Consider the following 15,662-nt stretch of genomic DNA (forward strand, 5'->3'; position numbering starts at 1 on the left):
CTTGCCAGCGCTGGAGAGAACTCAAGGAGCGGGAAGGCATGCGATCGGATGCTGAGGTTGCTTTGTTTCTTCTCAATTGGTTTTGCATTGTTTCACAGAACTGTTGTTGCCTGGGTTGCATACGTATGTGTGGGGCGGAGCTATCAAAATAGGGGTGAGACCCTTTTGTGGTAGGGGCATGTTTGTTTTTGTGATTACAAATATCAACATTGGCTACCAGAAATCACTTACCCCACCTTTAACTAGCTCTGGCACAGTGTGCCGCTTGTCTGGCATACAACTGGCTTAACAAATTGCAGTAAACTGTCTCAGTTACAAAGTAGTGTGATTATGATTTCAATAACATCAAGCAGCAGCAATGAATGAATGTTTTTGCACAGCTAAAATGATTGCAAGCGGCTGACAGCAGATGTCTCGCACATTCATGTTTAAAATGACTGCATCCACTCTTACATGATTTAAATATACTAAAAATTAAAAACAGTATAATTTCAACAGGTCTAGTATTTGCATCTGTTTGTTTCAGGTTTGAAGCAGGTCTCTTGTGATGGAGTAGAACTGGCACTGTCACAAAAAAACAAGGGTCCTAGAAATGCATTTGCGGTCAGTATCACTGATCATAAGGGGCTCTATTGTTTTTTTTGTAGTTTAGACCAATGGGAGTTAAATCTTTTTAAGTACCACAGTTCCTTTTGAAAACAGATAAACAGACTGTAAAGAGCTAACCTCAACCCTTTATTTAGTGTCCAAATACGCCCACTGTATTTTCTGTTAACTACCCATCCATATTTGAATTCAAGGTGAAATAGTTTTGAAACATAAAGACATGCATACATAGTACATACATAAATAGATGAATGCACTCTTTTGACCATTGATTACCCCTCTTAAATAGTGATGAATATGTGGTGTGGTCAAAATTTATTTGGCCACAATTGATTTAACACTTTAAAGTAGCCCTACCTTTTTTTTTTTTTCAAATATGCAGTGACATTTATTTGAAAGAAAACTCAAAAAGCAATTCAACTTTGAAGATATTTTTAAAGCAAACTTTAGGACTGTGGAAGTTTCTACACAAAATTATATAAATGATGTATCCCAAAACAGTTAAAAGAGCTTTTCAAAAGAGCTGGAGGAGCCTTAGTGGTCTTGCCTTTCAGCTCTTGACATATTGACTGAAGTACTATGGCAGTCTGTCAGAGAAGGAAAGCACAGCCTCAAAATGTCTATATTTAAAATGACAAAGTTGTTGTTTTAATACCAACAACTTTGTAATCTCTAATGTACATACTTGTGTATGAACATGAATTTAAGCAGTAGCACAGAATGAATGTCAAAGGGACCTGACAGCCTGAAATAAGAACTGACATTCAAATGTCAATGTTGGCATAGCATGTTTCCCCCCCTATTCATTTCGTGTATTTACAGGTGTTGGGTTGGTGATTGCAAGGCTGGGAAGTGTTGTTAAGACTATTTTAAGCTGTCAGGAAAAAGATCATCAGTGCATGGTTTTGATCAGCATTAATTTACACAAAGCCATTCCTACAAAATTCCCAGAAACGTCCCAAACAGAGCGCCAGTGCCGCAGAGCTAGAAACCATTTGGTATTTCTAACAGTTTCACATGCTTAACAGAAAAGTGATCTACAGAGTTGCTAGCATACTTTTTAAAGCACAGCATAATGTTACACCATTTTTTATTTGTAAACTTGAGTTGTAGCTTCTAGTACCATTCGTATTTTTCTTGAGAAACTCTACCTTGGTTGCAGAATCAACTGAAGACCCCCTGTCCAACAGTTCCTGGACCAGGTCCAGATGTCCTTCCTTTGCTGCCAAGTGCAACGCGTTGAGGCCATTCTGTGGAGGTCAGAGACAGAAGTTAGTACTTAATTCTCTACTAAAAGCAAACATACTGTAAAAAGAAAGCATCATAAAAACGATGTACGGGGAAAGAAGACTCAAGTATACCTCCACATCCATTCCCAAGGTATGATTTCCGTCTTTGAGATTGCAAGCTCAAAATATGCATGTATTAAAGAGAGTTAAATGTGCCAGGAGTTGTTTAATGTCAGGTTTATCCTATTAAATGCAATGTGCATCAACTGCAGTCTCAAAAAAGCAATGTGTAGTCTCAAAAAAAGTTTTATAAAGAGGTAGTAATAAAATAAGGAGTGTCGCAAGCTAGCAGATGACTACTGCTGGCTACCTTAAAAGACGATGCAATCTTAAAATTAAACTGACATGTGGGATCTCTTTGGCAGCCAATCATTGACACAACCTTTGATAATGCAGTGAAGTACCTAGAAATCAAAATGTCTACACCTCGCTTTCAACAGCCTAATTTGGAAAGCACAGTATGCTTTTATTATGTCATAATTTATAGAAATACTACCTGTCAAAGGTTTAAACATGTCTTGTTCTTTTTATTATAATTTTCCATATTTTATATTAATAGAAAAGCAATCAAAACTAGAAAATAACAGAAATTAAATTTGTGCAAATGCACTGGAATTATGTGATGAATATGTAGTGATATAACACACATAAACACTTTTCCCATATGCTCCTCTCAGTCACACCAAGCCAGATGATGAGTACTTCTTGAATATATCATGTAACAAATGCTGTAAACTGTTCTCTAGACTCAGGGGGTGGCTCGATTTACAACTTGTCTCACGCAACCCTGTGAAATTACTGCTTGTTAAAAGCCCAAGTATGAGCTGTCATTGTACATTTAAATGGGAACATGCTAGATTAAATAGAACTGTCTGTTTTCATTTTATTTAAAGGGACTTTATGTAGAATTCAGAACCCATTGTTATTAGTGACGCTGGTGCCCGTTCAGTGAGTTGCAGCCAGCAACTTATTTGCTCATGCTCAATATTACTCTGACAACGCTGTGTGAGCGTGCAGCATTCAGCACTCCATCAGTTGTTGCAAATGAATATTTATTATTATTACTTTCTTCAAATGTTGTCTAAATGTGTCTTACTTGCTATTAAACATTTTCAAACTAAACTAGCTAACGTTACCTCTTATCCTTCTTAAATCATATTTCTATCGATGACGAAAAACTTACTTTCTGTCACATCTTTTGATTTTCACAGCAAAAACGTCCCAAGTTCTTCACATAAATTAGTCTACAGGCTTTTATAGACAACCTTGGAAGTCGGGAAAGGTCCTAATTTTTAAGTTTCATTACAAGCTGTTCACACATTGGCAATAAAAAAGTGATTATTATTTATTACATACAAATTCTTACATATAAAACAAACAAACAAACAAACTCAAAAATAGACTCTTTAAATGTTCACTGGAATATGTCCAACATTGTTTTCTTTTCTTTTCTTTTTTTAACATGGTTTGACATGGTTTGCTTCTTGTTCAAGCTGGTCTACATACAACAGTTGATCAGGTTAACTACTTTGGTGGGGTCAAGGTCAACCTGACAGACCCTTCTGTAGACAATCTCAGATCAGCAACAACACCATGCACAGCTACTATGCTACCCCAAATAAACAGCATGCTAGCCAAAGGAGAAAAAGCCAAAGGACATTCGATACTGCAGACCGAATGGTCATGTGCCTGCTGTTTACCACACTAGGCACACACTGTTGCCATAGCAGAGCTGTTAACAAGCTAAAATGCTTTGCACGAGGTAGGCACTTGATAATAGAGCTCCTAAAATAGCAACAAACTCTCTTGAGTGCATGATGAAGCACCAAGAAATCAGTGGCATGAAATAGTGTCAAAATTTGGTCTCTCAAAATAATAAACTCAGCAAAAAATAAAATAAATAAATAAAAAAGAAAAGAAACAGAATATAGAATATAGAAATATGAAATGTTGCATAAAATATGAAATGATTATTATTTGAAATGTATGGCGACATGTCTTAAAAAGTGAACCATAGAAACAAACCAGCTGATTCATTCATGAATGAAACACCACTCTCACCATGTTCCACACGGGATATATCTGCCTCTAAAATACACTTTGATGTGAGAATGATCTCATGGTCGCCATATTGAAGTGCTGTTCCAAACTTAAGTGATTAAACTGACCATTCCAAAGGGCCCTTTGATGGGTACAACCGATGGACTCTCGTTTTTTTTACAGGGGCCAAATTTGCACCAGCTTGCACCAGTGTAAACCCTATTTTGGTGTTTAAAAAGTACTGTCAGGAATTAGTAAAGGCATGCAGTGAAAAATTAGCAACGAAAAGGCGTGAACATTCACAAAAGTCATTTTTGCGGCTGACCTTATTGCATATGCATTTGTAGGAGTTTCCCTTTCAGACGTGACATTTATGGGAGGAGAGTATTTAAATGAATCACACAACATGATTTAGGCTACTAAGGTTTGCTGTAATTTACCAGCATTTGCGCCATTATTTACCAGCCAGAAAATCATGTCTTAACCCATTATGCGCTTCACATGGTTGAAGGCACTGCAGAGAACAGAGAAATTTTTCCACTTGCATTAATTTATTTGGAATGCCAGAGAAAGACATTATCCAAACATACTGTTTGCTTTTTTTGCCCCCTTATGCTAATTTAAAATATATGGCTGCTTCTGTGTTTTTTTTAATTGTACATAGAAATAGATCCCCCACAAAACGTTCCACTCCCATCGGCACTTTTTTGGAATTGCACTCTCATGCTAATATGCCTAGCTTAGTAAATCTGGCCCTAGGTGTATTCGACTTGAAGTGGCCTTGCACAGTGTATGACATCAAAGTACCACGAGAGCGGTTAGGGAGCAGATGGTTCCGTTTGCTTTCAAATAGTTCTAACGGTACTTTGATGTCATACACCGATTGGGTCTGTGCAGCGCCGCTTCGAGTTAAACACACTTACTGAAACCTATTTTAATTGTCTCGTAAAGATGGCGCAAAAGTGCATTCCAAGGAAAAGATTTTTGGTCCCCTACAGCCTTCACCCCTTAGAAGCTCTCACTCTGAAGGGTAAACCCTTGAGGAAATTAGGGCATGGGGATGAGCCCTTGAGAATGGAATGCAGCATGTTGCAGGGAGAACCAACTTTTCTGTTGGCAAAATAGAGCAAAAAGAGTCAAAACGTATAATGTTGTCTATAAAATTGACAATTAGTATAATTAAGTTATTGCTTATCGAACTGCTGTGCTGTATAAAATTAATCTTGCACTTGCAATCATGCTGATATTTTTGCTTATAGTGCGTAACTATATTATATTAAGAATTCAGATTCAATTACAAAGTGCATGCCAAAATATGCAGACATTGGGGGTATATTCACTCTCAGAAATAAAGGTACAAAAGCTGTCACTGGGGCGGTACCTTTTCAAAAGGTACACTTTTGTACCTATTAGGTTCAAATATGTACACTTTAAGTACTAATATTTACCTTTAAGGTACCAAAATGGACGCTTTAGGTACAAACATGTACCTTTTGAAAAGGTACCGCCCAGTGACAGCTTTTGTACCTTTATTTCTGATAGTGTTCTAAATTATCTATTATTATTTATTTCCATTCGTTATTTATTAATAAATTATTTAATTATTTCAATTGCCCTAACCCCAGCAAAACATTTATGTGTGGGCTAAATGGGCTGAATTTGAGCACCAGTCCATCCCTGATGAGTTTCCTCTTCTAGGATCAGAAAGAAGAACTGCTAATAATAAAACTATTTAAAGTAAATTCCTCAAGGGAGCCGTATATTCTCAAAAGTTTTTTTTTTTTTTTTTTCCTCAGAAAACCTGTTTGCTTTGACTTCAAATATCCGAATATTTAGTGTACATACTCAATGTATCTCTGTTTGCTGGAGATTTTTTTTTTTTTTTAAAACACAAATTATTCCTGTGGCAGAAAACATTGTGGCACCAATTACTATGAAGGGGGGCCCTTGGGTTTTTTATAGCCCCAGGGTCCTATGTGTTTTTAATCTGGGCCTGAACATGTTAGCTCTTTACTCTTAAGGTCCAGATAAAAGAGTAAGATATCCACTTTATTTTGCAATGTGTGAGTAAGCTATTTTATTTGAATGTGCAAGATGATGAGCCGCTAATAGGCAAATAACTAAAAGAATAACAAGTGCAGTAAATGGTGGAACTATTTGTGCTACAAACCAGCATGTTTATGATTATGATAATGAATTAAAATAATATTATAACAAATAAATGTTTGCAATATCGAGCAGCATAACTGTCTTTGTACAGATAAAATAACTGCAAGCGAATGACAGCAGAAGCCTTGCACATTCAGTCTTACAAATGGCTGCATCCGCTCTTAAGGTTGTTTGAAATATGCTTTATTTTTCTAATTCACACTAGTAACTTCATACTCAACTCAACATTTAAAGGCGTCATATGAACTGAGAAATCAAAATTCCCTTTATCTTTTGACATATAAGAGGTAATTGTACTAAAAAACATCCTGTAACTTCCATGTTAGTCTAAAAACAGCTTATATTGAAGCCAATTGGCCAAAACGACAGGTTGTGGAATGTGACATTTAATAACGTAATAGTGTGGCTAAACACTGCCTCCGCAGAAGAAGATCAACGCCTTCTTCTACGTCACTGCCTGTTTAGCCCCGCCCACCGATTTACGCACATACAGTAAATACCAAGAGACAAACGCAAGTCTATTAGCCTATTACATCTAGATTATGGTGTTTTTAAGTAAAAATTCTGATAACATTATAATGGGATCTCAGAGAACATTACAAAATAATAAAAAACAAAGGCAGTTCATGACCCCTTTAAGGCGAGACACTGCAGGTGAATAGGGCAATTTTTTTTACTAATAGTTATCGCCTTACTTACCTAGTTGATTGATTACATTCATAATTTCAAACATTTTTTGTATTACAAGTTTTCTAAAATGTTAGGTTTAAATATGCAAATGAGGCATTATTTAATGAAATATGCACTAATTTGCATACATTTCTAGTACAAAAATCTAAACACTGGATGAAGTCAGTTTCAAAATTCTTGTTAATTTTTTTTTACATATTACAGTCAAAAGTTTTTACAGAGGGAATTTTGGGTATCTCATTTTGTCACTCCATAATTCAGAAAATACTTAGAACAGACAGAAAACACTATATTTTGACAATTTTGGGGGGATTAAAATGTTGTATATAATCAAGAAAATTATATATGAACAAATCCCTCTGTAAAAACCTTCAGGATATAGGCAGGAATACAAATGTAAAGTTTGGTGTGTGTAAGTGCTACTGAAGTGGAGATTTATGGCTCAGTGTAGGAGAAAAAACTCATTTTGAGAAAACGGCCTTTAAAAATATGTATTGTAATTTCGTTCTACTAGTCTGAAAAAACACTTCATGAAAAACCAAAAAGCCCAAAATCTCAAAATTGACAGGTTCATGAAAAAACAGTGTTTTTGCCTGTAGTGTCTCCCCTTAAATTCTTCACTTTTAAACAATTAGAACCTCCAGCTTTTATTTCAGCAGGGAGGCAGGCAGGGAGACTGTGAACAGGGAAATAAAGTGATCCTGGCACACATTGCATTCCTTAATGCACATTACAAGCATTCTAATGCAGAGCTGTATTTCAGTCTAACACACACAGCACATCAGACTAATCGTCAGTCACTTGCTATTTAATTTATTTCCATAATGTGGCCAAAAAGGCAACACAGGTTTAGGACAGTGGGACAGTTTTAGACAGTCCCAATTCTTCACCACTAAACTAATACATAAAAAAGTGTTTGGTTTCTTACTTTGGCTTTGTGGTGCTATCGTTCACCCAATGGAACGTGCACTAATCCCAATTTCATTTGGTGCTGCTAGAAGCATACAAATTGCACACTCTATAGGATATGTGTTTGCAAGTCTTTGCAAGTGACCCAGTTGTCCTAAAACTATTGTATGTACTATTTGCAAAAGAGCGTATTTAAGGGTGAAAGTGTCTTTTTAATCTAATAATCTATACAAAATACTCTTATGCTCCAATCAACTGTAGTGGAAAGCACTTTCTCTGGAAATAATGGCTTGCCAGTGCTCAGTAAAGCAAATACTTCTTGTACCCAATAGTAGCAAGTTGTTTACACTTAACTGCCTTGTTTCCATTTCTTTAAGAAATACTGAAATTCTGACCAAATTCTTTTGACTGAAGACTTATACCGAGGTTCAAACCTGGGACATCTGTCCAAAGTAACCAAAGTTTAATATAAAAAAATATAAAATCAAAATGATTCATATGAGTTCACTACACCCAAATAAAAATTCTGAAAAGAAACCTATCAGACCTAAAGAAACCAAAAGAAACCAATTATAATTTATCAAATATCATCAAATCATTCCCCACATAACCTCCCTGTAAAACATCAGAAGGAATTAAAAGAAAAAAAAGTGTCTGTATCTGTCTGTGTCTGTATCTCCTGTGTTTCCTTGATCTTCCAAGTAAAATAAGTAGGGTTTCATCGTAGGGTATTTAAGGCTAATTCACGCTGTATCGACAGATGCCAGCCAATGCTGACAATCACCAGATTACATTGTGTTACTTCTCAGACATTCTGCAAAACCTGAAAACAAGCGATGACCAACTGCAACAGACGCCGACAAGGGTAACACACTGATCCGCCAAAACCATATGAACGTGTCTGTTGCTACTGGTCTGCATCTGCTGGTGCAGTATGCCTTTAATTATGACTATTATTCACATTTTAGAATTGTAAAGTCATCAAAATGATGAAATATTAGTATGGGAATGTGTAGGAAGTTAAAAAAATATATATATGTTCAAAATTGCCTATTTGGAGCTTTTTTGTTAGCTCTACTCACTCCAGGCATTTTCTCAAACAACTACATGAAGTACACACCGTAATGCTTTTATATAAAATTGTTGTCATGTAGTATACTGTATGCCTGTTAATGCTTTTCCTTCATTATTTCACATCTCTCTCTCTCTCTCTCTCTAAGATAAAGTATGAAAAAAAATTATGTGTTAACATTATTAACGCATTTAATGCATTCTGCCATGGCCCTTGTACATCTTCTTACATTGCCTGTAGTTGGCAACATAATGATGACTAACTCCATGTAGCCTATTAGAATGCATTGTTGTCTTGTATTTCATATCACAAGATATAGTTCAGCGATATCACACAAGCAAGAGTGTGATATCAAACGTGACATTGATTTTAGAAAACAGTTCACTAAACAAATTCATATTGTGTTTTAAGCCCGGTACACACCAAGCCGACGCCGACAAACTAGTGGCGACGAAAGCAGACTGCAGGGTCGGCTCACGTCGGCAGCGTCTGGGTCCAAAGTTGCCTTGACACACCAAGCCGACGCTTGCCACCCGATGGCCAAGTAGCACGTCCGTTCTGCGCCTTTCTCGCATACTGGTTCGCCAGCTTTAACAGCCAATCAGAATGATCAGATGGCCAGACTGCCCGACGAGCTCCGATGCCGATTCAACATGTCGAATCGGCCGAAAAAAAGCCGACGAGGACCAACTTCAGCCGACGGCGCAGAACACACTGAGAAAACTTAGTCGGCCGACGAAAAAAACTGCCCGACGGCTTGGTGTGTACCAGGCTTTAGACACAGTCTTGTCAGTATTATGTTTTTGCTCAATTTTGTCAATGAAATAGAAAGGGTGTACCTTTCCAAGCAACACACAGCAAAAACTGTTTACATTTACATTACATTTAGTCATTTAGCAGACGTTTTATCCAAAGCGACTTACAAATGAGGACAATGGAAGCAATCAAAATCAACAAAAGAGCAATGATATGCAAGTGCTATAACAAGTCTCAATTAGCCTAACGCAGTACACGTAGCAAGGTTTTTTTTTCTTTTAAATTATACAATAAAAAGAAAACAGATATAATAGAAAAAGAATATAGCAAGCTAGTGTTAGAGGCCTTATTTTTGCTTTTGTTAATTATATAATAAATAAAAAGAAAGCAAATAGATAGAATACAAATAGATTAGAGAAGCTAGTGTTAGGTTTTTTTTTTTTTTTTTTAAGAAAAGTAAATGAATATGGTGAAAGTCTAAAGGGGCAAGTTTTTTTTTTTTTTTTTAAGAATAGAATTAGAATATATAGTGCTAGAGTTAGTGGGTCAAATAAAGATGGAAGAGATGTGTTTCTAGCTCATCCTTGAAGATGGCTAAGGTTGGGCAGGTCATTCCACCAGGAGGGAACATTTAATTTAAAAGTCTGTGAAAGTGATTTTGTGTCTCTTTGGGATGGCACAATAAAGTGACGTTCACTTGCAGAATGCAAGCTTCTAGAGGGCACATAAGTAATGAATTTAGGTAAAGGGGTGCAGAGCCAGTGGTGGTTTTGTAGGCAAACATTAATGCCTTGAATTTTATGCGAGCAGCTATTGGTAGCCAGTGCAAATTGATAAACAGAGGTGTGACGTGCATTCTTTCCGGCTCATTAAAAATGAATCTTGGATTAATTGTAAAGGTTTGATAGAACTGGCTGGAAGACCTGCCAAGAGAGCATTGCAATAGTCCAGCCTGGACAAAACAGGCCTGATATTCTTGATGTTGAATAAAGCAAATCTGCAGGACTGGGCAGTTTTAGCAATCATTCAGTTTTGTTACTGAATGAATCCACGTTTTAGAACAAATCGAGTGAGCCAATGTTTCAGTGTCCCATTCATTAAGACAGCCAATGAACAAATTTGAACAAATTTGTTGAATGAATGACTGATGCTGTGTTCCATTCTGAAGGCCCTGTCCCAAATGGAACACTTCATGTGCACTTACGGTCTTACGGACTTACAATGGCCACCGCGTGCATGTGTCCTTTAAGTCCACGAGACCGTAGAGTGTCCCAATCGTCATTTTAGCATTCAGAAGGGTGCTCGCGAGTGCCCCCTTTGCGGCCACTATGCACCCTTGATCCTGCACTGGGACAAGCTCCGCAGCAGACTTCTACCTGACAGTCAAAGCGGCATTACGTCACCAAAGTGCGGACTCAGAAAAAGACCGCGAGGGTTTAGGGTGCCATTTGGGACAGGGCCCAAGAGCTCACCTCTATGCCCTAATCCCTTTGAAGGGCTTTCCTTTCAGAATAAGAACTTCGAAGGGATGAAGGGTAGGGGACCAAAAAACTGTTCCTTAGAACACACCTCTGCGTCATCTTGCAGAACCAATTAAAGAGGCACCATTGTCACATAATTAAACTTGCGCAAAGAATGAGAGCCAAGTGTCCATCACTTGTACTTCAAAAAGTGCCCTTTCAAGTTGCCAGTTTTACCTAAAGTTTTACACCTAAAATGTGGTCAGTTTGACCACAGCATTCGTCCCAAAACACACTTGTAGCCAATCAGCAGTAAGGGGGTGTGTCTTGTAATGATATAGGGAAGAGAGTGCTCAATTTGAGTGAACAGGACGGATATTAGCAGATCGACTATAGATAGAGCGGGATGGCAAAAAATAAATATCAGAGAAAAATATCAGAGAAACAAAACATTAAAAAGAAGGGTTCCGATCAGGCAAGAGGTAGGATCTGCGTAAATATCGGAGCAGCTTTCCAGCGGTGGAGAGAACTCAAGGAGCGGGAAGGGCTCGAATCGGATGCAGAGGTTACGTTGTTTCTTCTTGATAGGTGAGTAATGTTGATTTTGCTTTGTTTCACACAACTTATCCGTGTTGGCTTTTGTTTGAATATGCTTGTACGTCATCTTCATTTGTTTCCGCGATCGTCGTTGTCATGGTTGTGTATGTACGTGTGGGGCGGAAAATTTCAAAATAAGGCCGAGGTCCTGTTGGGGTATGGCCGTGTTTGTTTTGGTGCTTTCAAATATCAACATCGCTTGGCAAAAATCACTTAGTGCACCTTTAACACCTCCAACAAAACAATTCAGGAGCTGATCATGTTCCAAATTTTGTTAGAAATTCCAGTAGGAAACCTATACACATTCCTTTATGATATTTGACAAAATATATAAAGAGAGGCTCCTACCTGATTACAAGTGCTGATGTCAACTCCGCCCTTCAAATACTCCAGAACCTTGTCAATATTTCCTGCTCTTGCTGCTCGAAGGAAACTGGTATTGCTGTCCGACTAGAGAAAAAAAAAAAAAAAAAGGAAAGGAAAATTACATCATTAGAACAGGTTAACATCTTTTTATTTACATTTATTAATTTAGCAGTAGATTTTATCTAAAGCAACATACAAACAAGTGATTCATCTTAAGAAGACAATAACACAACAAGTGCTTAGCAATATGTGCTTAAAAGGTTTAAAATATCTTACAGGATAGTACAAGCTAGAACAGGGAGGGATAAGGGATATAAGAAATAGTGAAAGCATTTTTTTTATTATTCAACAGGATACAGTTAAGTGCAAACAAAAGAGATGAGATTTCAGCTGTTTCTCAAATATTGTCAACATTTTAAAATATTTTATCTCTCAATTACTTTAGTCTGTAGTAATGTTCTGAACATTAACTCACTACAAGTAATGTTGGATGTGGATAAAAGTGGATTTTGGAATATTCTGTTCTATAGAAATGGACATCATGAACAACATACTTAAAATAAACAGTTAAAAAAACAGATTGAAATCCACAAGGCTGTCAAAAAGGTTTAAGGAGTCTAGTGGTTGATGCAAAGATAGATTTGTAAAGAGTAGCTAAAAAAAAAAAACATTGCAGACTGCATAAAACTGCAATGCACCATTAGTACCTCAGCAGAAAGATTGCAGACACTCAAATCTTTTATAAACAGCAGACGAGGAGTGAGGAACTGCGCAGCATACTTAGTGAACTGAGTATATAAATGTGAACCCTATGCAGAGCTTCAGAGAGAAAATTAATTCAGTGAGTGAGTGTTTATGAGCAAAAACAGTTACAGAAGTACGTGCATTGTGAGTTTGTTTTTAAAACAATTATATATATGTGAACTGTGCTGGCAAAATGAGTCACAATAAGCAAATTTTCAAAAATGAGTTATTTTTACTTTCACATTCTCCATTAAAAGACCTTCAAAATTATATGATTTGTTGGAATCGGACAAAAAAGGACTGAGCTACATCCATTTAAAACAACGAAGTCAGCAAAGTCAGTTCTGATAAAATCCAAGTTGAATTTTCTGACAGTTCCAAAGCAAAATCACCTAGCAATGCCTTTATGTGTGCAATTCATATGTCAGTCAGCGGCAGCGTGAGAAGCGAGCAGAAAAAAGGTACATACACATACATATACATTATAGTACTATAGTAAACATCAGCCATTTTTCATACATACACTGTAAAAATGACCGTGATTTTAACGGTAAAAAACTGTGAAAATGTTAGAGTAAAAACCTGTTAAATTGTTAATGGTAAGTTCCTGTAAAATTTACAAGGAAAAAACGTAAATTGACGTTCCCAGAATTCCCTGCGTTGCATTTCAAATTTTGTTTGAATTTGATGTTTGTTCTTTAAAATAACTATGCTGCTTCTCAGTTTTTTCTTATCAGTTATGTTTGTTAGGGTTGTATGTTACATCTAATGTTGTTAAATTAATGTTTATTGCATATTTCAGTTTAATGAGTCTCACCTTGATGGTGTTTAGTGTTTGTGTGAATGACACTGTGCACCTTCTATATATGTTATTATTTAAAAGCTGTTTGTGATGGGCTTTGGTTCATCATGTGACTTTCTCATCACCATCTGCATTTGGTGGTTATCAGTGTATTTCAAAGGTACAAAACAGATTTCAGTACTTTAATAGGTTGGTATATCAGTTAATGAAATTACAGTATTTAACTGTAAATTTAAGTTAAAACCATAAAACCTAAAATGTTGTTATTACTTTTATTATTTTCCTTTAGTATTACTTTAATTTATGTGACCACCTTGAAATCAATAATGGCATCTCTTAGGGGTGTGCGATATGACCAAAATCTTATATCACGATATGACTAATTTTATATCACAATAACGACATATATCCCGATATAGTTATTTTTTTTTCTTTTAAAAAGGTTTTTATGATATTAAAATCTTTGATACCATAGAATTTTCATAATCCTCGTCACCAATGTCAATATTAAACTAATTCAAGCCTAAAAAGAGACAAAAAAAAAACAAAAAACCTTAAGCTCACTGAAAATTAACAGTCAGTGATGAAATAAGGATAAGAAAATAATTGCAAGCAATAGGACAAAAAACTACGATAAATAAGAAACTCTACATACATCTTAATTAATTAGCCTTAACTGTGTTAATTATATCTATCTATCTATCTTTCTAGATATAATGAATACGTGTATTATGTATAGATTCTATATATATATATATATATATATATATCATCATTATTATTTTTTAATATCTTTTTATTAAAGTTACAAAAGTGATTTAGTCAAGAGCATTGAGAGATTTTCTCTCACTGTTGTTTGATTAATATGAATGGCTGACAGGATGAACATTGGACAGCTTCCCCCTTAAGACCGAAGTCCGGATCCAATATACTGTAACATATGCATTTTCTTTTTCAGCTGTTTACTCTCTCTTACGGATCTAAATCACTGTGTTTATGAGGATACTTGCAAAGATGGGGATTCTGATGCATAAAAGTGTGTTTATGTAATCGTTCAAAGACAATAAAGTGACAAAAAATGCGCGCACCTCTCACACAGAAACAGAGATGGCGCACACATATAGCTCTGTTGTTTGTGTTGCCGTGAGTCGACGCACTAACCACGAGGCTATTGGCGCCAACTCATTTATTGTTATTTTATTTAGAAAATAAATATATTATACTATAATTATGTAATAAGCAACACTTTGAATTATTAAATGCATATTTGCTTCACAGAAACAGTTTAAGGAATATAACTACCTTTAAAATGGGCTTCCTTTTAAAGCCACGCCTACAGCTAGTTTTATCTAAATGCAGATAAACATAATTTTGCCATTGCTATACACAGATAAAGACATTATCATTGCTGAAATAAATAAATGAATAATAATAATCATAATAATAATAATAATAAAAGTGAAGAAATTGTATACAATATAATATAGTATATAATATATAATATTTTTTCTGCATATGCTCATTTCAGTTTGTCTTACAACTTCTCTCCTCTTCAGTGGCCTGTTCCGAGTGTGATGCAACATGTTTGTGTTTGTAAAGTGTCACTTCTCCAGGGGCTACAGCAGGCGTCTGTCTGGCTCCTACACTGTGTTTGTCCCTGTTTGTGATCTCTATATAGAGGAGGCATCTTAGGATAACACTCTGGAGAGTTAGGTCTGTGCTCAGGGAGATTTTGCTTTATGAGAAATGTAGCTACCTCAGTAACACCTTAATTCAAAATATAAATCAAAATGTTTCATTTAAGTAACACAACCTTTCAGGTGGGTAAGCTTACCATGTTCAACCAAATGATTAAATTAATAAACATTATGATTAAAGATCCCATGAAATTAAAACTTTTGTGGGTTATATTAACTATTATCTCTAATTATGTGTGTGAATTAATCTTTCTCTTACAAGATAAAAAAGACCAAAAATCTTGATGATCTTGATCATGAGTGTGTATGAAAATGTTTGTTCAATAAAATGGACTCTAGAATTAGAATGTCCCTTCCCCAATTAAAAGGCTAAAATGTTTACATTCCTTTATATACATTATTTTACAGTAGAATATTTTAGTAGGTACGCCGAAATTTGTGTATTTAAATTATACGCTATTTTAT

The 15,662-nt window shown here is 35.8% G+C and overlaps 1 protein-coding gene and 1 long non-coding RNA gene across 43 annotated transcripts in view; one reads left to right on the forward strand and one right to left on the reverse strand.

Annotated features, from left to right (window-relative positions):
* The window catches only part of ank2b (ankyrin 2b, neuronal), a 158,594-nt gene that overhangs the window by 71,109 nt on the left and 71,823 nt on the right, over window positions 1–15,662 (reverse strand). For 41 of the 42 annotated variants that reach the window (XM_058781273.1, XM_058781270.1, XM_058781301.1 and 38 more), the window contains exons 2-3: window positions 11,937–12,038; window positions 1,758–1,856 (exon numbers count right to left, since the gene is read on the reverse strand). In XM_058781273.1, coding sequence (XP_058637256.1) covers window positions 1,758–1,856; window positions 11,937–12,038 — 201 coding nt within the window. Of the gene's footprint in view, window positions 1–1,757; window positions 1,857–1,967; window positions 3,641–11,936; window positions 12,039–15,662 lie in introns of those variants that run through there. The other variant, XM_058781284.1, reaches the window with a different exon arrangement.
* LOC131543679 (uncharacterized) overlaps window positions 1,850–15,662 on the forward strand; it is a 28,637-nt gene continuing 14,824 nt past the window's right edge. The window contains exon 1 of the long non-coding RNA XR_009271958.1: window positions 1,850–1,986. This is a non-coding gene — a long non-coding RNA (uncharacterized LOC131543679). The remainder of the gene's footprint in view (window positions 1,987–15,662) is intronic.

Source organism: Onychostoma macrolepis, chromosome 07 (genome assembly GCF_012432095.1).
Source record: "Onychostoma macrolepis isolate SWU-2019 chromosome 07, ASM1243209v1, whole genome shotgun sequence".
Taxonomy (NCBI): domain Eukaryota; kingdom Metazoa; phylum Chordata; class Actinopteri; order Cypriniformes; family Cyprinidae; genus Onychostoma; species Onychostoma macrolepis.